This window comes from Astatotilapia calliptera, chromosome 15 (genome assembly GCF_964374335.1).
Source record: "Astatotilapia calliptera chromosome 15, fAstCal68.1, whole genome shotgun sequence".
Taxonomy (NCBI): domain Eukaryota; kingdom Metazoa; phylum Chordata; class Actinopteri; order Cichliformes; family Cichlidae; genus Astatotilapia; species Astatotilapia calliptera.
This window is the reverse complement of record NC_137436.1, coordinates 3,039,375-3,065,754: the sequence shown is the minus strand read 5'-3', so window position 1 is coordinate 3,065,754 and position 26,380 is coordinate 3,039,375. Positions and strand designations below refer to the sequence as shown.

Genomic DNA, 26,380 nt, shown 5'->3' with positions numbered 1-26,380 from the left:
TCACATCAAACTATGTGATGATTTTGTGCAAGATTAAAATGCTAAGTGCAAACGTTATTATACCATATAAATTATCATAATGAAGACATAAGCATGATTACATTCATTTCATATGAATTTACAGTGTAGTTCATACATGACACAATTTTTTCTTTAAATTCTTTTTTTTTTTAAATCACAAGTTTTAGACAGGAATAAAATTCAAATCAGTTTTACCCTTTAAACCAGAGGTGTCAAACATGAGGCCCGGGGGCCAAATTGGCCCACGGCCATTAATATTACGGCAATGAAATAAAATTTTAAAAAAGAAGCGAAAATCCATTCTGTTCTTGACAAGGATCTTTTTACACATTTATTTCTACAATTTAGACTCAAAGAGTTGTGCTGATTTCACTTACTAAAGAAGCATTTCTAAATCATGTAGCAAAACTGAGACATAGTGTTGAAGCTGTACTTTCTTTTCCCTATATTAATATATCTCAGGGACCAAAAATAGACCACTTTTTATGTAAAGTCCTTTAAGATCCTTTATTTTTGTAATCCCTGTGACTCAAAGTGCACAACACTCCACTCTTTGGTCTGAGTGTGCCAGCATCCAGGATGTCAAAGGTCTGTCCCGGGACGAGAGTGAAGTCAAACCTCTGGAGCAGTTTGGCCATCACCACTTTAGCCTCCATCTAAAAAACACAACAGCGCCCACAGAGATGAGTCAGTGTGTTTATAGGTGAGCGGGTCTTCATGTTGACTTACGCTGTCATCCTCACCTGAGCAAAGTTCTGTCCCAGACACGAGCGAGGACCGAGGGAAAAAGGGTAGTAGCAGTAATAAGGCCTTGTTGAACAGACGAGAGACAGCCTCAGTTACTGTGAACCGTTTCACTCATTTAGTCTGAGATAATAAAGTGTGTGCAAATATTAAACATAATGTTTAATGTTTAAACATTATGTTTAAACATTAAACACACTGTTTCAGCATGGTGAAACAGTGTGTTTCTTACTTGGGAGCATCTGGGTGAAATCTCTCTGGATCAAATCTCAGTGGATCCTTGAAGAATCTCTCCAGTCTCCCACTCACATAGGAGTTGAACTAAATATGAGAAGATTTAATTTTACATTTTAACCATAAATGTATTTGTAATTGCTTGAATAAGACCTCATTTTTTATCATCATCATCATCATTTATTTATTTATATAGCACTTTAAAAACACACCTGGTAGACCAAAGTGCTGTACACTACTAATATGCACATAATAATAAAACCAAACATAGCAATAAAGTTAAAAAAAAATAAAAATGTCAGTTACCCACGGAGTTAAAAGCCAGGGAATAAAAATAGGTTTTTAATAAAGACTTAAAAACTGGCACTGATGCAGCCTGTCTAATATGGAGAGGAAGGTTATTCCAAAGCATCGGCGCGGCAACAGAGAACGCTCGGTCTCCTCTAAGTTTCAGCCGTGACTTTGGGACCGAAAGCAGCAACTGCTCAGCTGACCGAAGGGAACGAGTGGGGACGTGGGGCTTCAACAAGTCAGACAAATAAACAGGTGCCAGACCATTTAGAGATTTAAAAGCCAATAAAAGGACTTTAAAACGGATCCTGAATTCAATTGGAAGCCAGTGTAAAGAGGCCAAAATCGGAGTGATGTGATCAAATTTTCTTCTGCCAGTTAAAAATCTTGCCGCAGCATTTTGCACTAATTGCAAGCGTGACAAAGTGCCCTGCCCAACCCCTGTTAAAAGAGAATTACAATAATCTAAACGTGAGGTAATAAAGGCATGAATAACGCTTTCCAAGTCACGCTTGGAAAGAAAGGGCTTAACCTTTGATAAACGTCTGAGGTGATAAAATGCTGATTTTACCACCCCGTTTACATGGTCATCAAAGGTGAGTGCAGAATCAATTTTAACTCCGAGATTTGTGATCGAACTCTTTAGTTGGGAAGTCAAAGCTGCAAGATCAACATCCAGAGTATGAGAAGAACGATTTGGGCCAAATAAAATTGCTTCTGTCTTCCGATCATTAAAATTTAAAAAGTTTTTTGCCATCCATGCTTTGACATCAGTAAGGCAGTCAAGCAGAGGTCCAGTTGGGAGACTATCAGAATGACTAAAAGGTAAGTAGAGCTGGCAGTCATCTGCGTATAGATGGAATGGCACTTTATACTTTCGGAAAATCGCGCCAAGAGGCAAGAGGTACAATGAAAACAATAACGGCCCAAGAATAGATCCCTGTGGAACACCCCAAAGCAGAGGGGCCACAGAGGATGAAGCCGACCCCAACTTAACACAAAATGTCCTATTTAAAAGATAGGACTTTAACCACAAAAGTGCCGAACCAGTAATTCCCACACAGTGCTGTAAGTGGGAGATCAGCAAATCGTGATCCACAGTGTCAAATGCAGCTGTCATGTCCAACAAGACCAGCACTGCATATTTACCACGGTCTGTCGCTATCAGGATGTCATTCATAACTTTTACGAGGGCTGTCTCCGTGCTGTGGAATGGCTTAAAGCCGGACTGAAAGATTTCTGACAATTTAGAGTCATTCAAGTAGTCCATCAACTGAGTATAAACAATCCTTTCCAGAATCTTACTAAGAAAGGGAAGCTTAGAGATGGGTCTAAAATTTGATATGACTGAACTGTCTAAGCCTGGTTTCTTAAGTAAAGGATGTATGACTGCATGCTTAAATTCCCTAGGTACTTGACCAGACAAAAGACTAGTATTAATTTTATGTTTTTCTGACAACTTTGTGACAGTTTATACATACACTACCAGTCAAAGGTTTGGACACTTTTCTTATTCAATGTTTTTTTCTGTTTTTTTCATGAGTATTTACATTGCAGATTTTCACTGAACGCATTAAAACTTTGAATGAACTCATATGGAATTATGTAATAAACAAAAAAGTGCGAAAGAACTCAAAACATGTTTTATATTTTAGATTCTTCCAAATAGCCACCCTTTGCATTCTCTTGATGAGCTTCTTGAAGTCATCGCCTGAAATGTTTTTCCAACAGTCTTGAAGGAGTTCCCAGAGATGCTGAGCACTTGTTGACTCTCTTGCCTTCACTCTGCGGTCCATCTCATCCCAAACCATCTCCATTGGTCAGGTGACTGTGGAGGCCAGGCCATCTGACGCAGCCCTCCATCCCTCTCCTTCTTGGTCAAACAGCCCTTACACAGCCTGGAGGTGTGTTTGGGGTCATTGTCCTGTTGAAAAATAAATGATGGTCCAACTAAACAAAAACTGGATGGGATGGCATGGCACTGCAGGATGCTGTGTTAGCCATGCTGGTTCAGTGTGCCTCCAATTTAGAATACTAAATTGAGACTCTTGGTCTTTCCTGGTGCGCTCCTCAAGTGAGCCAGTTTCATTGTAGCGCTTGATGGTTTCTGTGAATGCACTTGGGGACACATTCAAAGTTTTAGCAATTTTCCGGACTGACTGACAGACTTTCTTTACTTAGAATTCATATAATGGCGAGAACCAATCAGCTAACAGGTGACTACATCATGAAGCTTATTGAGAGAAGGCCAAGAGTTTACAGCGCTGTCAACAAAGTTAACAGTGGCTACTTTCAGGAATCTATAAAACATATTTAGAGTTAATTATCTTTTTTTCTTCGCTACATAACTCCATATATCTTGCTTCATATATTTGTTGTCTTTAGTATGTAGTTATCATTTAGACTTACAAACATATTAAAAAGAAAATGACTCACAACAACGCTAAATCCCCCGGGTATGTGGATACCGTCAATCACCATGTCTTCAGCAACATCACGAGACGTGCCTGGAGCTGGGGGGTAAATTCTTAGAGTCTCTTTTAACACCTGAAGGAAGGTTACAATGAGAAGTGCACACTTTGGGTGAGTTATTAAAATAAATAAATGAATAACTAAATTTACCACATGTACCTGTGACAGGTAGACCAGCTCTCCTAAGTCGTCATCTTATGTCACGTTTCATCCCAATGACATCATCGACCTCTTTCTTTGCTCTAAGAAATAAAAATATAATTTAGAAAACCAAAAATTCACTCTATATATTACACAGTTATAACTGCAGAAATATTACCTAAATCATCTTTAGAGGTTAACACAGGTCATAGGAGTAAATATGTAGAAACAGATGTAAAACTACATTTTTTATAGAGAAAAATGCACATCTACATAAATGTCTGTGGGCTTGAGATTTATATAATCTCAGGATTGGGAATATTTTTGATGTTTGATATTTGGATGGATCAAATTAGAAGAAGTTGTTTTCACACAACGGGTTGACAGTCAGATCTGAGGCACACACTGATTGTAAGAACTGGATCTATCAGACTGACTGTACAACAAATGGCCTGTATTTTATATAGCGCTTTACTAGTCCCTAAGGACCCCAAAGCGCTTTACATATCCAGTCATCCACCCATTCACACACACATTCACACACTGGTGATGGCAAGCTACATTGTAGCCACAGCCACCAACAAGTGTGTCACAGCAAGAAGATTTCTGAAGATCTCAAAGACTTTTGTTTAAGTCTTCTTTACTTGTAGGACCTTATAGGTTCAGTCAGATCATGTTTCAGGTTATATTCATGCAAAAATATAGAAAATTGTAAACAGAAAGTGTAAATTGTTGAGTTCTGTTTGACTTCTTACTTCTCTAGTATTTCAGGATGTCTTCCAAGCGCCATGATGCAAAAACCCAGTTGATTGGCTGTTGTTTCTTGGCCTAAAATGTTGCCAGTTTGTCAATAATGCGTCATGTAACAAAAATAAATCATACGTTTCTTTTTCTTGATTGCTATTTTATTCATTTGCAAATGTTATCGTCCTTGTCACAAACAAAGTTTGAAAAGAGTATGTGGCGGAGCGTGGTCTGTGGCGCGGCTATGGGGAAGGCGGACACACCTGAGTGCCATCAGCTCATAACACCTCAACTGCATTTAAGTCTGGACTGGTGTCTTGGGTGAGTTGTTGTTGGTGTGTTTGGCTGACAGCTTAAAAGCTGCATCCGAGTTGTAAATGACAACCGAAATAAAGAAGAAATGCTGAAAAGTGTTGAAACGTGGTCAGGTCTGTCATGCATCTTTTACAGAGTAATAAATATATATACACATTTTTTTCTTTTGGGGGGGGGGGGAAATTTGAGACAAACAGTCAGTAACCAGTGTTGGTCAAGTTACTTGAAAAAAGTAATCAGTAACTAATTACTGATTACTTCCCCCAAAAAGTAATCCCGTTACTTTACTGATTACTTATTTTCAAAGGTAATTAATTACTTAGTTACTTAGTTACTTTTTAAAAACACGATTTGCAACCTGAATAGGTGATAAAGTGATAGATCTTTCAGCCCAATTCTACTTTTTCTACATAATCCATCATACAAAATGTAATCAAATGGAAAAGCATCTTTTTAAAACTTGTTTTATTAGTTTTAATCTTTTAACTTTATGCATCAAGCAAAAATTTAATTATATGCAACATTCTCTGACTGGAAGAAATTTGTTTAACATTCAAACCTATTTTCTGCACATTCCAGCACATAAAATAATTTTTTGTGTTTACACTCAGTCTTTCAAATAGATGCAAGTAAAACACAGCAGAAAATAAATAAAGTCAAAGACTCAGCGGTCCTGTTGCTCTATTTCCACCTGTAAAGCAGGAGTGGGGCAGGCGGAGGTTTACCCTGGTGCAGGTGTGCCGCGGTCAGTGGAAGAATCCGCGAGTTTCTCTGTGAGTTTCCCATTACGTCGTAGCTACTCGGTGCTTGTTTGGAAGTTTAGGGGTTTTTTTCGCTGTAAAAAGAAGTTTTCTTCCCACGCACAGCGGACACTAATGTTTTTGTCACTTTTTATGGAATCAAACTCAAAGTAAGGTCAGTACTTCCACGCTTTAAACGCTGCACGCTCATACTCTCTCCCGCACTTGATATATGATCCATTGTTGATGCACACAGCTGTTGCCACGAACGTTGCACTCGCTTACGTCAGTGTCATGAGACATTCTCGCAAAAAAAAATAAATCACGGTTTTAGTAATGCAGTAACGCAGCGTTCCTACGGGAAAGTAACGGTAATCTAATTACCGTTTTTGCAATAGTAATCCCTTACTTTACTCGTTACTTGAAAAAAGTAATCGGATTACAGTAACGCATTACAAGCAACGCGTTACTGCCCATCTCTGTCAGTAACACAGGAACTAGAGTTTTGTGACACAGTGTGTGTGTGCAGATATTATGCAGCCCCTCTGGATAAGAAAGGACAGTTTTGTCCATGCTAAGTGAACACGTGTTTGAACGGTGATATCAGGATGCTCTACAATTAACATTAAACTGCAGCACACAGCAGCAGGATACAAATTCACAGACAACAGTGGCCACATTGTGTAAAACTGAAAATAAAACACACTCTTCAGTGCAGTGAGCTTCGTCTGACGCTACAAAGGAGCTTCCAGCTGCATTTCACACATCAAAGCTGAAACAACAGAGACTCACCTGCAATGAAAAATGTCACAAAATTGTCCAGCATAAATTCTTCATCTTCTTCAGTCATGTTTTCCTCTGAAATGAGGAGAGAATGGACAGATACATCGATATTTAACTTCTCCTGGTTTCCAACATTACTTACAAACCACATGCACCGAACTGAGAAGGCATCAAAAACTGTGGGTCACATTTGTTCTATTCACTCTGTCTCGTCACAAAGAGAATAAAATATTGCTCTAGTCTAGTCTAATGTGAAATTTGGGAACTCCAACCTTGGCTTGCAGTTTTGATGATTTGTGTCAGGATGTCTTTGGGGACCTCGTCACCGTTTTGCATGGCGGTCTTTCTCTCACTGATCCACTTGGCTCCAGTTGTACGGAGCAGGCGGCACGCTTCCCTCACCTCATTAACATTTCGTCTGTTCTTTGGATTGTACTGGAATGGCAGACTGAAGGGTTTAGCCTGGCATCCTGATAACAATGTTGTTGGCAGACATACTTCATAACAACAAACGCTGAAGTAATACCTCAAAAAATATGTCTCTAACATAGGTAACCATTCCTTTCAGACATGTCTCAATGGCTTTAGGGAAAGGTGAACTATTCTTCAAGAGGTCCAAGTCCACCCCGAAGGCAACCTGAAATATCAAGACACGGATGGACCTGCACTCACACTTACAACACGCTTAGAAACTTTTTAACAGTAAATTAAAACAAACGTAAAAGCTTGTGCCTTCATCAGAATTATGAAAAAAACAACAAAAAAAACCCCACGTTGCATCTGTAAAACTGACTATGATACCTTACTAATAACATCCAGGGTGACACAGTTGAAAAGATGGAGCATATTAGCTTCTGTTTTATTGTCAGCAAGCTCTGCAAGTTTATCCATCAGTTTCTCTGCCCTCTCATTGAAGGTTCCCATTAGACCTCTCAGATACCTGGAAGTATGATAGCTTTAGACGGAGAAGCAGCACATCCAGGACATCCCAACAAACCATCACAGAAATTCATTAAAGGATAATGTTGCACAGAAAAAAAAAAAAAGGGAGATGTTTCCAACCCTGGACAAGTGGTTAATCATACAGACTGTTGTGTCTTTATGTGGCAACTATGAAACTCACAGGCTGCTGAACGCAGGGTCCATGATGCGTCGCTGTTTGTACCACTGCTCATGATCCCGTGCTGTTACCAGGCCATTTCCAAAGAACCTGAAAAGATATTGAGAAAATTAATAAAAATAGCAAAATATGATTGCAACACAAATGATTTTAACTCTGTAAAAGTCAGGAGCTCAACAGATTACATTGTCACACAGCAGGTTTTATTATTATCATAGTTAAATTGCTGCTAGCATGGCTACACAGCATGTTAAGTTACTGCTGAGTTGCATTTAGTTTGAACAGTAATGTATGGATACATAAATACAAACTACTTGTGGTCAGATGTTTACATATATTAACCATTGGCATGAATGTCAATTCATGTTTTAATGATTTCTTTGAACGTTTCTTTCTCTGGGGTGGAAAGACTGTGCAGTATATAACTGGCTTCACAAGTGTAAATTAATTTCACAGTGGGTCAAAATTATACAAACATCTTCAAATATCTACATACACTACTGTCATGATCCGGAGTTTGTGACTCCGTGTTTTGTTTTAGTAGTTATTATTATTCTGGGTTTTATTTTCATGTTCCTATGTGTTCCCCAGTCTGTGTGAAGTTTGTGTGTTGTGTCATTGCGTGTATGTGTTTCCTGTTTTATTTTGAAGGTCTGCGTCTTATGTGAGTGTTTTCAGTTTGCCTCCCTAGTCTCGTCACGTTAATCACTCCCAGCTGTGTCCCCCACCTGTGTGTAATCTCCCTGTGTTCTTTGAGTGTTTTTAAGTCGTGTCTTCTGTCTTAGTCGTTGCTGGTTCGTCTGTGTTGTTTCCCCTCGGTCTCCCTATGTATTTCCCCGGACCTCCCTGCATCTTCGTTCAGGTTTGTTTTCTTAGCTCTGCCCAGTTTAGGTTTTCCAGTTTTATGTTCACCCACCATTGCTGTTTTTACCCACTCCTGTAAATAAATACTCACCTGCACCAGAGCTGCCGCCTTTTGGGTCCTTTCTACAAACTCCACACGTCTGCCACACCGGACGTGACAACTACACTCCAGCTGAAAACACTACGTCCAGATGAACAGAATTAACTTTCTTGTACACTACAGAAACTTCACCACCAATTAAAGCATTTATGAATGTATGTATATATATCCTAACCCTAAATAAATTCTAACTTGTGCACTCAATTCTTATTGAGTCAGCAGCGTAGTATGCTGTACAATCATTCCACCCTGGAAAAAGAAAAGCTCAAAGAAATAATTAAAGCCCAAAATTACCATGACCATGAGAAACGTAAGTGCCCGAGCAGCCAGGCTCAGAAGCAGGCTGGAAAGTGCCATCCTGGAAAATGTCCCGGAGACGTCCGTGTTAAAGGTGTGTAACAAGTGTCCCTTGACAGTTCGCTGACTTCTGCCGTGTGATTGGCCCAGGAGCTTTAAAAGGTAGTGGGTGTGTGAGGGGAGGTCAGTGGTCTTCTGTGGGAAGTTCCAGACCTTTGGAGATTAATTATTAGATCTGCAGTCTGCAGATCTAATAATTTATTATGGTAGGTGCCGGTTTTTAATGCGTGCTGCTGGACTTATTAGTGTGAACACGAGTTTTAATGGAGGAATCAATCAAGCTCTAGATCGACTGCGCGCGGGGAAATCGATCAATATTGTAGGTATATTGAGTGTTTGTTTTATATCTGTGATTTTGAATCGTTTAATAAAACTGATCTTTTATTGGATAACATTTTAATCGATAGTCTTGATCGTGGTTGTTGTGCTGCCTCTGCTTTAAAAGTCAGGTTTCTGTGCAGGAGCTTAGCGCCCCCATGTGTACACTGTTGGTAATTGCATTAAAAGAGCAAGTTGGGTACATAAGAAATCACTACACCGCAAACACAAATAACATCACACTGACAAACATTAAAGTTTCAGTTTTATTTTCAATTACATAAAACCTGTGCTTAAATTAGTTACAGACACTAAAGCTTCTGTGGTTCAATGGCTATGAAAAAGCAACTACATAATATAAACTAAAAAATATATATCAGCAGTGTATAAAAGTAACAAATGGCAATACCTTAGAGACCAGCGCCCCTCAGAAATGTTTCTATATACTGACTATTGTAATGGGTGGCTCTGAAGTGTAGTGGTTAACACATTTGCCTATCAAGCAAAAGATCTGGTCATTCGCACAGACACAAGACTCCTTTTGTTGTTGTATCAGAAAGGATTTCTTCCTCTTCTTTTTCCTGCTTCCTTTAGTAGTTTCCAGATCATCTGCCTCCACCTCATTCCATCCCTAGGATCCTCTTCTGTCACACCACCTCCACCAGTCATAGTCCCTACATTTTAAATTCCTACTCTCACCTCCACTCCTACCTTCTCTCTCTCTCTGCCTCCAAACATACCTTCCCCTTTTACTCTTCCTTTGTCTTCAGCCAACAGCAGCACAGTTTCTACAGACTCCCTGTTGGCCAACAAGTAGTTTTATATTCATTATTGTAATAAATAAAAAACACGACATAACTTCATATGAATATGCTATGTATTTAAATCACACCATTATTGTTTTCATTACAAGGTTTTCTTCTTCTTTTTTAAGTGACAGTTTTAGATATGAATAAAAGCCCAGTTTTACTCTATAGACTACTATGACCTCTTCTAATGTATTGGTGCTTTATGGCCATTTATTCTTTTTATTCCCTGTGAGCGAAAGAGCAAATTACTCCACTCTTAGGTCTGAGCATTCCAGCATCCAGGATGTCAAAGGTCTGTCCTGGCACAAGAGTGAAGTCAAACCTCTGGAGCAGTTTGGCCATCACCACTTTAGCCTCCATCTAAAAAACACAACAGCGCCCACAGAGATGAGTCAGTGTGTTTATAGGTGAGCGGGTCTTCATGTTGACTTACGCTGTCATCCTCACCTGAGCAAAGTTCTTTCCCAGACACGAGCGAGGACCGAGGGCAAAGGGGTAGTAGCAGTAATAAGGCCTTGAACAGATAAGAGACAGCCTCAGTTACTTTGAACCGTTTCACTCATTTAGTCTGAGATAATAAAGTGTGTGCAAACATTAAACGTAATAAAGTCAGCATGGTGAAACAGTGTTTTTCTTACTTGGGAGCATCTGGGTGAAATCTGTCTGGATCAAATCTCAGTGGATCCTTGAAGAATCTCTCCAGTCTCCCGCTCACATAGGAGCTGAACTAAATATGAGAATAGGTTATTTATTCGTCTTGATTCCAGGTAACTGTCTTGTAGGGCAAGACACTTTACCCTACCGCCTACTGGTGTTGGCCAGAGGGGCCGATGGCGCGATATGGCAGCCTCGCTTCTGTCAGTCTGCCCCAGGGCAGCTGTGGCTACAACTGTAGCTGCCTCCACCAGTGTGTGAATGCGAGAGTGAATGAATAGTGGCATTGTAAAGCGCTTTGGGTGCCTTGAAAAGCGCTATATAAATCCAATCCATTATTATTTATAATTATATAAAACAGAAGTTTATTTTCTGCTTTGAAGCTAGAAACACATAAAAAAAAATATCTATGACTCACTACAGCAACAAATCCTCCAGGTATGTGGACACCATCAATGACCATGTCTTCAGCAATATCACGAGATGTGGCCGGAGTCACGGGATAAATTCTCAGAGTCTCTTTTAGCACCTGGGGGAAGATTACAACGTTTATGGTGCATCTTGTTTTATAAAAACAAGACTGAGAGCCTAAGTTTACTGTTGATGCAGTCTTTCATTGTCAGTTGACTAATTTTGAATCCATGGGTGAACATGAGATTACAAATCACACTAAAAACATTACCACAATTTTCAAATTGCCACGTGTACCTGTGACAGGTAGACCAACTTGCCCAGGTCATCGTAGCTTATTTCACGTTTCATCCCAATAACATCGTCCACTTCTTTCTTCGCTCTGAGAAATGAGAAAACTCCATAAGAAACCAAAGTTCACTTGTTCTAATGGAAACTGTTATGTGCTATATTTTGACTTTTTACTTTTCCAGTATATCAGGATGTCTTCCGAGTTCCATGATGCAAAAAGCCAGCTGATTGGCTGTTGTTTCTTGGCCTGAAATACCACAAATGTATCAAAATTGAATATTACCACCATGAAGCTCAATAAAATGTTACAACATACACTATATACAAAAGAAGCTGCTGTTTTTCAAGTTTCAAGTTTAGCATTTCCTCCATTGCTTAGCATTTTTGAAACCAGGGGTCACAATCAAAAGACAGCTCAGACGGTGAAGCCAAGAGCACTGCACACTCATGATAGCAGCAAGCCATTATTTAGATTCCTGTTGATGCAGAAATCTACAAATACCATGTACTTCAGCATAAAGACTCGAATCAACAAGGCACAAGAAACCTGTAACTCCTTGATGCTGCTCTGGACTACAAAAATCAATAACATCCACCAGCAACTCAGTTCAATTGTTGTGTCTACCCCCTCTCCAGAACCTTTTCTCTATTTTGAGCCGTTTTCCACTTTCCATCTTCCTGATTTATCTGATATTTCTGAGTTTATATGTAACTCAAAGCCTGCCACATGTCATCTTGACCCTATGCCTACAGGGCTTGTGAAATCCTGCCTCTCTTCCTTACTCCCACTCATCTCTGCTATCATTCACTCTTCACTCACCACCGGTGTCGTCCCCTCCTTAGTCAAGATTGCTTCAGTCACTTCGTCAAAGGAGCTTGCAAAGAAGGGCGTCTGGACTTCTTTAAGTTACTTGAAGACGTTTCACCTCTCGTCCGAGAAGCTTCTTCAGTTCTAAGGTCAAATGGTGGAGAGTCCCAGATATAAACCTAGTGGGAGTGACCCCCCACAGAGGGACAAAAGGACCCCCTGATGATCCTCTAATCGCCTGAGACAAAGAGGATCATCAGGGGGTCCTTTTGTCCCTCTGTGGGGGGTCACTCCCACTAGGTTTATATCTGGGACTCTCCACCATTTGACCTTAGAACTGAAGAAGCTTCTCGGACGAGAGGTGAAACGTCTTCAAGTAACTTAAAGAAGTCCAGACGCCCTTCTTTGCAAGCTCCTTTGACTACGATGACCTGGATGACTGAGAACCTTCACAGACTTCAGTCACTCCCATGCTGAAAAAACCTTCTTTAGATCCTAACAACTTTAACAACCGCCGTACAATTTCTAATTTACCCTTCATCTATAAAATACTTGAAAAAGTAGTTGCAGTTCAACTTCATTCACACCTGGATAATAATAACATCTACGAGAGATTTCAGTCTGGTGTTCGTTCATGTCACAGTACAGAAACTGCTTTATTTAAAGTCACTAATGATCTTCGAGTCGGAGCTGACTCTGGTCTTCTCACCATTCTCGTCCTTTTGGATCTGAGCTCAGCCTTCGACACGATCTCTCATTCTGTCCTTCTAAGCAGACTTTCCTCTCTCGGCATCTCTGACCCACTCCAGTCAGTTCAGTCTGTAGTCCAGTCTCTGGTCCAGTCACTCATTCATCATCCTGTTCAGCTCCCTGACCTGGTTACAACCATAGCTCCTTGACCACTCCCAGTTTATTCAACTGAAAGCATTCCACTCTCGTCTATTCCCGGTCACTTCTGGTGTACCCCAAGGTTCAGTGTTTGGATTTAAACCAGTCTTTGATGAAGGGGGCTTCATATATGTGGACGAATATGCTGTGGCAGTTAAGCCTTGCAGTGTGCCAGAAGGAAGCACAACATCCAACTTATTTTGTAACATTTCACAGATCCATCCAACTACCCATCTACTTTGTTAACCGCTTATGCTCTTCAGTATCACAGTCTGCTGGAGACACACGAAATAACAGAGACTCACCTGCAATGAAGAATGTCACGAAATTGTCCAGCATAAATTCCTCATCTTCTTCAGTCATGATTTCCTCTGAAACAATAAGAAAATTGACATATAAATTAATATTTGGCTTCCTTCTCTTTTTTTCATTTATTACACGTCAGATGATACAATGTCTTCTGTGTTAATGTCTCTATCAGTCATCTGTTTATATTCGGCAAAGCTTCCAAAGTGTCCATTTTCAAGCGAATCACAGAGCCAGCCTTCCTGATCAGTTTATTTAGTTTGCTGGTGTCATCGGCATGATGTCGCTTCTTCAGCATCAGCACGCAGACCACAACAAAGAACACTCCACTCGCCACAACTAAAAACTCAGTGTATTTGTTTACTCTTGTGTGTACTATTCACAGCAATTTAAAATCAATGCTCAAGGCTTACTGAGTCTATTCAAATGTGAAATTTAGGGATTACAACCTTGGTTGGCAGTTTTGATGATTTGTGTCAGGATGTCCTTGGGGACCTCGTCACCGTTTTCAATGGCGGCCTTTCTCTCAGCGATCCACTGAGATCCAGTTTTGCGCAGCAGGCGGCACGCTTCCCTCACCTCATTAATGTATCCTCTGTTCTTTGGATTAAACTGGAATGGCAGATTGAAAAAGTTAACATTCCATGCAACAAGACTTGCAGTACATACTTTCTTCTTCTTTGGCTCTTGGAGGAGGCGGACGCCTCCCCCTCTCCCTCCCTTATCTTCTCTGCTGCTGCTTCTAGGTGTTTGTCTAGTCTCGTCTAACTCTAACCCTCAAAGAGTTTCTCGGTCTTGTTCTCTAAAACCTAAAGAATTATGGATTTGATCAACTGGTCCCGTAATGGAATTGACAACCTGCTAGGCTTGGGAGAGCCCGATTGTCCTGCAGAGACGTTTGCTGCCGGATACTCCATGGTCGGTTGCGTCGTGTGTCTGGCAACACTCGACGGAGGACATTGAACGACATCTACCAATTTGGAACCACGATAACGGAGTTCGGGCTGATTGGAGCTGGCTTGGAGCTGGCTTATCGAAGAACAAGAAGCGGCTACAGCTGTTCAAAATCCCATAAGGCTGGCCAACATGATAGACGATTGGCAGGGCTGGGAGTACTCAGACTGTGTTTTGAACGCAATATGGATAACATCTTGGAGAAGAACAATGGGAATTGAGATAATTGGTGACCAGTGATGGACATTAAACCAACTGTAAAAATTGGATGCCGTTGTTTGCACTAAACCCAAACATTCACCAGCTTCACTCATGTGGCTATCCCACCGGTGCCAGCTGAAGGCCTGCCAAGGTCGAAGCTGACTGGAACAACAAATTCTTCCCATGATAACAGGATTGTTGTCGAACTCTTTGTACCTCATTCAAGGCCACCTGGGTCAACTGGAGACTGTTGACTGATGCTTAACCGGGCGTGGTGACATTTTCTCTCAGTTGAACATGGGATACACACACACACACGCACAAAACATGTACGCTGATACTCACTATCACCCTCCCTCCCCCGAATCCAACGCCTCCTCCCATGCTTACCTCCCATCCGATGTGGACACCGGATCAGCTGGAGGTGCAATCGAAGATTGCAGTGGACCCAGATCAGCTGTACACACTGGAATACTCTCCCATGTTGCTTGTCTGTGTTTTATTGTGTTATGGTGTGTTGATATCTGTGCATTCCTGGATTATCCTTTTGTGTTACACATTTCGATGTTTTTTTTTCCTTGCTACCTAGCCTGACCTGTCTCCCCAATGTGATGTTTGTGTATTCTATGTACGGTCGGCAAGGTCTGTCATCTCAGTTGTGGGCAACTGCAACTGACAAATAAAGGCTATCTCATCTCTCATCTCGCTCATCAAAAAACACTAAAGTAATACCTCGAAAAAGTTGTCTCTAATGTAGTGAGCCATCCCTTTCAAACATGTCTCAATGGCTTTAGGGAACTGTGAAGTGTTCTTCAGCAGGTCCAAGTCCACCCCGAAAGCAACCTGAGATTTATCAAGGAAAAACACAAACATGAGGAAATATTATTTGGATAAAGACTGCTGTAAAAGCTGTAAAACTGACTGTAATATAAAACCTTAGTAATAACATCCAGGGTAACATAGTTGACAAGCTGGAGCATATTAGCTTCTGTTTTACTGTCAGCAACATCTGCAAGTTTATCCATCAGTTTCTCTGCCCTCTCATTGAAGGTTCCCATCAGACCTCTCAGATACCTGGAAGTAATGATAGCTTTAACCGGAGGAGCCAGAACCTGCCAACAAACTACCACAGAAATTCATTTGGAAAAAAATCAGTGGTTGAACAAACAAACTCTTTTGTCTTTTTGTGATAACTGTGAAACTCACAGGCTGCTGAATGCAGGGTCCATGATCCGGCGCTGTTTGTACCACTGCTCATGATCCCGTGCTGTTGCCAGGCCGTTGCCTAAGAGCCTTCAAAGAAGACAGTTGACAAAATACGTTATTTTATTCCTCTGAGTTTTAGTTACTGTTAGTTTTGCTTACTGTTGGCATTCAGGTTGCATCTAATCTAAATGTTCCTATCTGGTCCTCCTATAGTTTTAAGCTGTGCGTGCCATCTGCTGTCTTCTCTTATTATCCTGTGAGTATATATTATCTCTGTCTCCCTTTGTTCATTGCCACATTGCCCCTCTTCCCTCATGGTTGCGTATTACCTTATTCTGTGTTTCCCAGAAAATTCCTAGTGTTTGGATTCCTCGTTCCTGCCCAGTTATTGTTTGAGATTTTATGATTATTTTTGCTAGATTTGAGTTTATGTTCTGTCTCCTGAATCCACATCCTGCCTGCCATACAGCGAATACATGACAGAACGACGCGATCCTGATGGACTCACCGAGCTTTCTCAGACTGCCTCCACAGTGAGGGAAAAAGGCTACTTAAGTATGTGATAAAGTATTAGTACGTCATTGATTCCCATCTCTGCAGTACAGTCAGTGTTGGGGAGTAAAGGAATACATGTACCGCTGTTACGTATTTAAAACATAAAATATGAGTAACTGTATTCGGTTACAGTTACTGTTTATAAGGGTGGTATTTAGAATACAGTTACTTTGTTGAAATAAAGGGATTACACGGCGGTCTTTTCCTGTTTCATATGTTCAGCTCTGCCCTCTCTATTTTTGGTAATTCCACACCGGTGGAAACAAACAAAACACGCATTAAGAGGCTCAAATGCCAAACAGAGAGCCTGACGAGCCCAGTTGTAAGTAAGCTATTAAGACTCGAATGTACACCGTGTTCGTGTTTTCCTCCAAAACAATAAGTTCCGTTGCAGCAGCCTTTCAACGCCTCTCTCTGTCTCTCGCTACCAAAGTTGACCCAGACAACAAAGTAAAGCTAGTTTTTGGCTACGAGCCCGACACGAACCCGACGTATTAGCCAGAGGTCCTTTACTACGGTTCAGAGCCACAGACCTGTTTTATATACACGCGGAATAGTTTTCTATATGAGATCGCTGCAAAAAGTGCAGCCTTACCTAATGTCCACCTACTGTTACTCATTTATATTAAGATTTAAACATCTAGTTGCTAATGGTATGGTGAGTAGCCTTCAGTAATAGTAATAAATCACACAGCAATAGGACATTCATTAGTTGTTAAAAGGCATGATAATATATTAAGTAATCCAAAGTATATTACTTATATATTAAGCAATTACAAAATACATTTTGGGGCATGTATTCTGTAATCTGTAGTGGAATACATTTCAAAAGTAACCTTCCCAACACTGAGTACAGTGGTGGTCTGTATTATACCTGTGAGTCTTAATCTTAGTCCAGGTGTTAAACAAATAAGAGTATTGCAAAGCTCACTCCACCTCTAAATATTGGTAAATGAATGCAAAGTATCACACTGGTATCTACTGATATCTGCCTTTGTTGATCAATTCCAGCCAGTAACTGAAGTTAAAACGATATCAGTAACAGCACAGCCTTTTAGAACTGGTGCATCGCTACAAAAAAGCGCCTGATAAGGCAGTCTTACCTTTGACCAAACAGGTTGGCAAGTCTCTTATAAACAAGTTTATCTTTGGGGTATTTTGTGGACATCAATATTTGCTGAAGCCAGGAGCAGAAAGACAGAAAAAAATTTTTTAGAGAAAGAAGATTTGATACGAATATTATCAGGAGTTATGCTTAGTGAAACCAAAATGTCAGTAGTTCACACTTTGAAGTTAAGGGCAGGATTTGTGCCAAGCACTTTCACACACTCAGCGGCGGTCCTAGCCTGTTTGGCGCCCTGGGCGAACGGATGATCTGATATCGTCGCGTTGTTGTTCCTGGAACAGCATAGTAAATGTTGTTCCAGGAACAACATTGCAAGTGACCAATCACATTCTTGTGACGTTATTCTTTGGCGCGCCAAGCCATTCGTGCATTTATGAAATTCCAATGTTCCAAGGACAATATCAATTCTGCTTAGCGTTTATTAAAGGGTTAGGGTCAGGGTCCGTTGATCGGCGGACAGAGGCGGTTTCTCGCAGCTTAAGTTTTTTGTTTTACGGCGGTTTTTCCCGAAGTCGCAAAAGTATGACGTCACAACATTCTGATTGGTCACTTGCAATGTTGATCCTGGAACAACACCAGATCGTGCCTGGGCGAACACTCCCTCTGGCGCCCCCTCTGGCGGAATTATAAAGTGGAATTGTAAAGCGCTTTGAGGGTCTCAAAAAGCGCTATATGAAAGCAATCCATTATTATTTAAACCAACTGTTAACTGTATATTTCTGTACATTTAAGTATTATTATTATTCATATTGCCGCATTCATTGGCCTTTTTTACAATTAATTTTATTGTTTAATCACATTAAAATGTTCCTAATTTAATGTTTAACAGCACTTGAAAAAGGCAAAATCCCATGTAAAATTAGGGCAACAAACTGTATTGTCATTACTGAAAATAACCGTATTTTCATGAGAAAGTTATTTTCTGTTATTTTGTGGTATTATTTTGGCGCCCCAGCAAATGGGCGACAGAAAACCGATCGGTGCCTATGCCATTCCCAATACGCGCTGGCATGATGTCGGGGCAGCATGAATACGAGCAATTTGTTTTTATTTTTTGCCGATGCCCGTGATGCCGCCCCCCACTGCGATGCCGCCTCGGACCCATGTCGCCCGTATTAAAAACCGCTACTGCACACACTCATGTTGTTGTCACAGTTTACCTTTGTTGCCTCGGGACAGGACACACACACTACAGCGTAATGCAGAGCATATATCTTGTAGACAGGCCCATACTCATCCGCCCTGTAAAAGACATACTACCGCATAAATGATACGTTTTATCATTATTTATTAATCACTCCTACACACAACCATCGTTTACGTTCAAATTACCACTCCAGAAGTTTCTGGTGCATATTTCCGCCATTTTTCATTATCCTCAAAAGCGATGCTGAGTGTCCGAAGAGAAAACTGGGGAAGAAATCACGTGGTCAGCGTCGAGCAGTGTCAGCAAAAGTGCCGAGAACTTTACCTACCTGTCCGTCGGTGGGCCGGGTATGTGGTCATATTTCATATGAATGTGTTTAACATACAAGCAGTATCCGAGAAACACAACGACGAGCAGAAAGAAGAGAAAAGTTAGCGTCTGAGCAGCCAAAGACAGAAGTAAGCTGAAAACTGCCATCCTGAGAAATATCCCGTAGACGTCTGCGTCAAAGATGGTTATCCTTTCTATAACACCGCGAAGGATCCCTGGTTCAAGACCGAGGGGAGACACAAACAAGCCTCAGTGAAGTCACAAGCTGGTTTACCCCAGTGTCGTCGTTCTAAACTCGCATTAACGGGAGATCCAGCCGCCGTGGCTGTGGCGACCCTTTGGGAGGAAAAACAAGGGAGCAGCTCCAAATACCGACCGCACACAGCCAGATCTAATTAGGCGGAAGTTCGACATAGCGTACTTCAGAGAAGAGAGCCCACGGAGACGCACTGAATGTCACAGCTTTCGTGCTGTTATTTTGCGAACATTGTGAACAAGTGCAAAAACCCTCTACAGTTTAAAAAGGCTACTGCTGGGATTTATTAAACAGGCGCAGTTTCGATTTTGCGACATAAAGGAGTGGGCCTTTTTTTCGGCTTTGTATTTCATATGTGTTTGCAGAAGTTGTGCTTTCAGAGCGCAATATTTTGGGAAGAGAAAGGCGTCTAATTGAAGCTGAATTTCAGGCCAATAGAGGGCTTTGAGCTGGCGCACACACTTGGTAAATCTGCCTCTAAGCATCATCTTTAGTAAATAAAATGCATTCCACCTTAAAAGCTGTCGGCACCTGCAGGTTTATTAATTACTTAAGGTTAAGAGATCAGAGTCCCGGAACACTCTGCTTTGTTCATATTAACATTATATTCAAGTCTTCTTCATCAAGAACACAAGAAACAAGATAAAAGCAAATAAAATGCATTCATTTCATCTTATAGTGCGAGGCGTTTATTTATCTCAGCAGATGAAAATGTCTGACATCTTCACTTTTCGTTTGACAGCCAATAAACTCATCATCCACCAGTCTTTCATCACGACTTCTGAACCTCTCCCGCTGTGAAATTTCGTACCTTACGCCGTTTATGCAAACTTTCTGGATTTGTTTCAAATTAAAAGCGCTCACCAGACAGTAATAGAGCTTTTCTTAACTGGGCTCTTATTCTGAAACATTAGTAGGAACCTCTTGTGAAAAACTAAACCGTTAAGAAAAATGGCACATAGGATGTGTGCCTCTGAGATTTCACTCTCTAATAACAGTTTGTTAATTCATGTTATTACTGTATACAGTTTGTCTGAGGTAGAGAAAGGGGGCAACTTCTCAAAACAGACATTGTATTTCAGTTTTATTTCATTTACACAAAAGTCATGTTTAAATGAGTGCTACAGGCAGTGGCTATGAAAAAGCAACTGCAATACATTTTGCAGTTCTCTCCATATTTTGCTTACAAGGAGCCAGATTTTCCTTTAATTATTTAAAGTGGTATTAATCATTCAAGCATACAATAGGCACCTATAACTCAAGTGATGAATCAGTGATGTGTCTGCACATAACAGACAGCTTTGAAAGTGTCTTTTATATTTAGGAAATTTGTTACTAACAGAAAAGAAGTTCCTATGTTCTAAGCAAAATAAAAGAAATTAGCTTTGCACAGTATGTGTCTGTGTATATTTATATGTGTGTGTATATGTGTGTACATACATACAGTAGCAAATGGTATTGATCCTAGCTTCCTCAAAAATGTTTCCATAATAATAATAGATTATTCCAGTGAAGACATAAAAATAGTTATAAGCATTTCATATGAATATATTGCGTGTATTACGATCATACATGAGACTATTTTCATTACAAGGATTTCTTTAAAAAATCAGTTTTCAGACAAGAGTAAAAACTCTGCCCCACCATATAGATACCTATGACCTGTTCCAATGTGAAGTCCGTTAAGATCATTTATTTTTGTAATCCCTGTGACCCAAAGTGCACAACACTCCACTCTTTGGTCTGAGTGTGCCAGCATCCAGGATGTCAAAGGTCTGTTCTGGGACGAGAGTGAAGTCAAACCTCTGGAGCAGTTTGGCCATCACCACTTTAGCCTCCATCTAAAAAACACAACAGCGCCCACAGAGATGAGTCAGTGTGTTTATAGGTGAGTGGGTCTTCACATTATGTTGTCATCCTCACCTGAGCAAAGTTCTGTCCCAGGCACGCACGAGGACCGAGGGAAAAAGGGTAGTAGCAGTAATAAGGCCTTGTTGAACAGACAAGAGACAGCCTCAGTTACTTTGAACAATTTAACTCATTTTATCTGAGATAATAATGGGTGTACAAACATTATTATGTAAAACATGTCAGCATGGTGAAACAGTGTGTTCTTTACTTGGGAGCATCTGGGTGAAATCTGTCTGGATCAAATTTCAGTGGATCCTCGAAGAATTTGTCCAGTCTCCCACTCACATAGGAGCTGAACTAAACATTAGAAAATATTGTATTTACTTATCTTGATGTTTATACAGAAGTGTATTTCCTGCTTTGCTAGAAACACATCAAAAAATACATCCATCTTCAAACCAGGAGATATTAAAACATATTTAAAATCTTCACAACTTACAAGAGCAACAAATCCTCCAGGTATGTGGATCCCATCAATCACCATGTCTTCAGCAATATCACGAGATGTGCCCGGAGCTGTGGGGTACATTCTCAGAGTCTCTTTTAACACCTGGGAGAAGATGTATACAATTCATACGGCACATCTTGTGTGTGTGTGTGTGTATATATATATATATATATATATATATATATATATATATATATATATATATATATATATATATAACACCGTTCTACTCAACAGAGCAGTGAAAATGCTTAAAACCACAAATCTCATTAATGCAGAAGACCAAGGATACTTTAAGATACAGAAAAATAGTACCACAATTTTCAAATTGCCACATGTACCTGTGACAGGTAGACCAACTTGCCCAGGTCATCGTAGCTTATTTCATGTTTCATCCCAATAACATCGTCCACTTCTTTCTTCGCTCTGAGAAATGAGAAAACTCCATAAGAAACCAAAGTCTATTTGTTATAGTGGAAACTGTCGCGCAATATATTTTGACTTTTTACTTCTCCAGTATATCTGGATGTCTTCCAAGTTCCATGATTGCAAAAGCCAGCTGATTGGCTGTTGTTTCTTGGCCTGGAATAGCATAAATTACACACGACATTAGGCAGTACAAAAGATGTATGCAGCTATTGTAACATCATTCACTGGTCTGATTGCAAAGCTGCAAGATGAGAGTTTCCACCATCTTGATTCCAAAAAGAAAAGGATGTGATGATGAGGGGGTCAGCCCACACACCTGACATTTGACTGACAAACCAATGAATGTGTTGTTTAATACTACAGATCGGCCCCAGCCACCTTCTCCTCAAAGACAGTATGGCTAGCATACTGGTTTTTGATTCAGTGTTGACCCAGGATGAGTGCCTGAGCCTATAAACTCTGCAGGTTTTACAAAATCACATTAAAAACAGCACCACTGAAAGCCATTTATGGAAAAAGTCATTTTTCCATAGACTTCTATAGGAACAGGAGCAACCGCATATATCGCCATTTCGTGGGCTTCAGAAAGAAAGCAGGTTTAATTCACTTCCATTTTAAAGTTCACTTTTAAGACACTGTAAATGACCACGGCAGACCCGGGTGCAAGTTCATGCTTTGCAGCATACTTTATTGACTCACACGGTTGCTGTTCACAATGCTCACAGAGCTGCAGCTCTCCCGCTGCCTGCTCAACATTATCGCAACCACAAATACAGCACCCATTACAATGCGTGATTGCACGCCCCGCCACAGACACAAAAGCTATTTCCATCTTTGATATACAGTCTATAACAATACATCCATCATCTGGATGGTCAGTAGTCCATGAAAATGAATGTATGTTGTGAATACCTGCAATAGATAACATTTTATAAAGATGAAACCATTTGGCATTAAGTTAAAAATTGATGCTTAAAGTGGTGACTGCATTGTGCGCCTTTTAACACAGCAAACCTTTTGGTGTTCCACAAAGATAGAGCAAGCCCAAATTATTGTGTAATATTTCATACATCAGTCCATTTTCTTAATTGTTTTCTTAACCTATCCCAGCTGTCACTGAGAAAAAGGCACTATCCTCCCTGATCAGATCGCCAGTCAATCACAGGGCACTACTTCTAACATCAAAGATGAAATAACAGAGACTCACCAGCAATGAAGAATGTCACAAAATTATCCAGCATAAACTCCTCATCTTCTTCAGTCATGCTGTCCTCTGAAATGATAAAAAACTACCTATAAATGATTTGACATCTACCATGTTAAGATGTGCTCTCATCATGAACAGGTACTAACACAAACCTCCAAGGAGAGTTCATATGGGAGACACTGAACTTGTGCTGTCCTATCATTTTTTTTCAGTGTGTTTATTTACTCGTTTTTATGCTCTTCACACAGATTCAACAAGATTCTATATTATTGCTCTTATCTAGTCTAGTCTAATGTGAAATTTGGGGACTCCAACCTTGGCTTGCAGTTTTGATGATTTGTGTCAGGATGTCTTTGGGGACCTCGTCACCGTTTTGCATGGCGGTCTTTCTCTCACTGATCCACTTGGCTCCAGTTGTACGGAGCAGGCGGCACGCTTCCCTCACCTCATTAATGTATCCTCTGTTCTTTGGATTGAACTGGAATGGAAAACTGACAGGTTTAGGATGGCATTCAGATAACAATGTTGTTGGCAGAACTACTGCATAACAACAAACGCTGAAGTAATACCTGAAAAAATCTGTCTCTAAGGTAGTAAACCATTCCTTTCAGACATGTCTCAATGGCTTTAGGGAAAGGTGAACTATTCTTCAAGAGGTCCAAGTCCACCCCAAAGGCAACCTGAAATTTATCAAGAAAAAAGTATACACAAATATGCACACACACACTCACCCTTTGGAAGGGTAAAAATGACTGCAATATAATACCTTAGTAATAACATCCAGGGTGACACAGTTGACAAGATGGAGCATATTAGCTTCTTTTTTACTGTCAGCAACATCTGCAAGTTTATCCATCAGTTTCTCTGCCCTCTCATTGAAGGTTCCAGTTAGACCTCTCAGATACCTGGAAGTAATGATAGCTTTAGACGGAGAAGCAGCACATCCAAGACATCCCAACAAACTATCACAGAAATGAATTAACGGATACTGTTGCACAGAAAAAAGAAAAACCTTCCTACTATCTGCTACTATCTCCCTACTGTTTCTACTAGTTCTCTAGGTGAAATTGCCTTGTTGATGCCAGAGATGGGATGAGAACGTCCAGACTGCTACAAACTGAGTAACTACTCATTACAAATCCTCTTAAACTGGTTTCTTCCACCTCTTTCCATCTCTGTAATATTCTTTGTCAATATTTTTGATATTTAAAATTGAGCGATTTTTGATAAATTTGTGCTATTTGTCAAATTTGTAAATTCTGTAACATGTTGTATTATTTAATTAGTGTAGTCTGTTACTGTAACTGTCTTGGAGCAACTGTAATCCAAATAGTTTCCTTAGGGATTAATAAAGTATTCAGAGTCTGATTCTTAACCGTGCTAATGAGTTCACTGTGTTCAAATGGGCTCCACAGTCAGCTCTCTAATTCCAGCTGAGGTCCTTTAGGATGTGGCAGATTTGAATGATGGATGCACAGCCAACAAATGTGCAGCAACTGCATGATGCCATATGGACCAAAATACCAAAAATCAACCAAAACGTATTTCCAGCACTGGTTGAATGTATGCCATGAAGAAATGAGGCAGTTCTTAAGGCAAAAGTGGTTTCAGCCTGGTAAAGGCAAGGTATACCTTATAAAGCAACAAATGCATAACTCACGTGCTGCTGAACGCAGGGTCCATGATCCGGCGCTGTTTGTACCACTTCTCATGATCCCGTGCTGTTACCAGGCCATTGCCTAAGAACCTTCAAAGAAGGAAGTTGAGAAAACATTCTCACAAAACCCAATTCCTAATTGCTGTTAAAATAAAAGCATTTTTTTCAAAATGTCTTCAAATGGAATAATCATAAAAATATATAACATTTCTCATTTTTTAAAGTATATTATAGTGCACACCAGATCTGCGCTGGCTAAATCAGCAGAGGTAGTGTATTGAAGAGCTGGATGACTTTAAAACAGTTTGGTTATTTATTCATGAAAAGACATCATTTTATCGTGAGAATTTAATTTTGTTCCACTGATAAAGCAAAATGTAAATAAACAAGTCTGATGCTAATGTAGAGAAGCAACCTAAGTAGCCTGATAAGGCAGTCTTACCTTTGACCAAATAGGCTGAAGAGTTTTTTGCAAAGAAATTTATCTTTGGGGTACTTTGGGGACATCAGGATTTCCTGAATCCACAAACATAAAGTAGAATCAGAATCAGAAGACTTTATTTATCCCCAAGGGGCAATTAACAAACAATGTTCAGCATATGTTGAAGATAAGAACAATAAGAACAGGAAATAGGAGTGAAATAATAAATACACAGAATATACAGTATATACAGTTTTAAAATTAAAGTGACTGAAGGTGAATAAATAACTCTAAGTGACTAAAAGTGAATAAAGTGTCAGTAGTGTAGGAAGAGTGTAGTTTATGGGTGTGGGAAATGAAATGAAACATTGCAAGAAATTGGATTTATGCAAATATTATCGAGAGTTAGGCTTAATGTAGTTATTTTTTATTATTTGGCAATTTAACAATTGCAGGATTTCTGCCCAGCACTTTCACACTGTTTCACCTTTGTTGCCTCTGGACTGGACACGCACACTACAACGTAATGAAGACCATTTGTCCTGTAGACAGGCCCATACTTCTCGGCCCTGTAAAGGACATGCTGACCTTTAAATATTATTAATCACAACTTTTTAAAAACCGCACAAAAACATCGTTTACGCTCCACTTACCACTCCAGATATTTGTCGTGTACAACTCCGCCATTTTTCATTATCCTCAAAAACGACGGTGAGTGTCCCAGAAGAAAACTGAGGACAAAAACAGCTGGTCATTCTCTGGTAATGCCAGTACAGGGGTTTCGACGACGGCTTCACCTACCTGTCCCTCGGTGGGCCGGGTATGTGGTCATATTTCATATGAATGTGTCTAACATACAAGCAGTATGCAAGAAATGCAACGATAAGCAGAAAGAAGAAAAATGTAAGTGATGGAGTTGCTAAAGTCAGAAATACGCTGAAAACTGCCATCCTGAAAAAATGTCTGATATATGTCCGGGTTAAAAATTGCTGCTCTTTCAGTTAGGCAGCCCCAGCCTGAAAGAAGACGGACTTGTTTGGACGATCTGATTTCCTCGTGTCAGCATTTTTGTTCCCACATCATCATAATTAATGTTGTTCCAGGTTCAACATTGCAAGTGA

At 40.2% G+C, this 26,380-nt stretch overlaps 2 protein-coding genes and 1 pseudogene across 3 annotated transcripts; all 3 read right to left on the bottom strand.

Annotated features, from left to right (window-relative positions):
* Positions 1-501: 501 nt before the first annotated feature.
* Positions 502-8,991, bottom strand: LOC113037538 (cholesterol 24-hydroxylase-like; annotated as a pseudogene). The gene is made up of 13 exons (XR_013901894.1): positions 8,864-8,991; positions 8,561-8,650; positions 7,609-7,695; positions 7,287-7,425; positions 7,012-7,122; positions 6,758-6,920; positions 6,495-6,560; positions 4,659-4,731; positions 3,922-4,004; positions 3,727-3,837; positions 998-1,086; positions 765-831; positions 502-677 (listed from the first exon to the last, which is right to left on the bottom strand). The product of XR_013901894.1 is annotated as a cholesterol 24-hydroxylase-like (transcript).
* Positions 8,992-9,496: 505 nt separating this feature from the next.
* On the bottom strand, positions 9,497-19,700 carry LOC113037514 (cholesterol 24-hydroxylase-like). Its single transcript, XM_026194699.2, has 15 exons — positions 18,929-19,700; positions 18,786-18,863; positions 18,614-18,695; positions 17,431-17,504; positions 15,773-15,859; positions 15,502-15,640; positions 15,299-15,409; positions 13,861-14,023; positions 13,411-13,476; positions 11,584-11,656; positions 11,416-11,500; positions 11,126-11,236; positions 10,692-10,780; positions 10,501-10,567; positions 9,497-10,413 (listed from the first exon to the last, which is right to left on the bottom strand). The coding sequence occupies exons 1-15, from the start codon at positions 19,075-19,077 to the stop codon at positions 10,273-10,275; spliced, it is 1,515 nt and encodes a 504-aa protein (XP_026050484.1). The 5' UTR covers positions 19,078-19,700; the 3' UTR covers positions 9,497-10,272.
* A 553-nt stretch (positions 19,701-20,253) lies between these two features.
* LOC113037512 (cholesterol 24-hydroxylase-like) lies at positions 20,254-26,337 on the bottom strand. Its single transcript, XM_026194697.2, has 15 exons — positions 26,061-26,337; positions 25,913-25,990; positions 25,747-25,828; positions 25,281-25,354; positions 24,842-24,928; positions 23,948-24,086; positions 23,751-23,861; positions 23,497-23,659; positions 23,182-23,247; positions 22,055-22,127; positions 21,887-21,971; positions 21,537-21,647; positions 21,306-21,394; positions 21,110-21,176; positions 20,254-21,027 (listed from the first exon to the last, which is right to left on the bottom strand). The coding sequence occupies exons 1-15, from the start codon at positions 26,207-26,209 to the stop codon at positions 20,875-20,877; spliced, it is 1,527 nt and encodes a 508-aa protein (XP_026050482.2). The 5' UTR covers positions 26,210-26,337; the 3' UTR covers positions 20,254-20,874.
* Positions 26,338-26,380: the final 43 nt, after the last annotated feature.

Bases quoted from the DNA above. Each gene is read 5' to 3' on its own strand.
- LOC113037514 (XM_026194699.2), bottom strand. From the start codon at position 19,077: ATGGCAGTTTTCAGCTTACTTCTGTCTTTGGCTGCTCAGACGCTAACT. The intron at 13,477-13,860 runs GTTGTAATCCCT...TTATTGTTTCAG, and splicing joins CATCAAAACTGCCAACCAAG to AGGAAATCATGACTGAAGAA. The intron at 10,781-11,125 runs GTGAGTCATAGA...TCTCATATTTAG, and splicing joins CTGGAGGATTTGTTGCTGTA to TTCAGCTCCTATGTGAGCGG.
- LOC113037512 (XM_026194697.2), bottom strand. From the start codon at position 26,209: ATGGCAGTTTTCAGCGTATTTCTGACTTTAGCAACTCCATCACTTACA. The intron at 25,355-25,746 runs GTGAAACAGTGT...TTGTGGATTCAG, and splicing joins CCAGTCCAGAGGCAACAAAG to GAAATCCTGATGTCCCCAAA. The intron at 21,395-21,536 runs GTAAGTTGTGAA...TCTAATGTTTAG, and splicing joins CTGGAGGATTTGTTGCTCTT to TTCAGCTCCTATGTGAGTGG.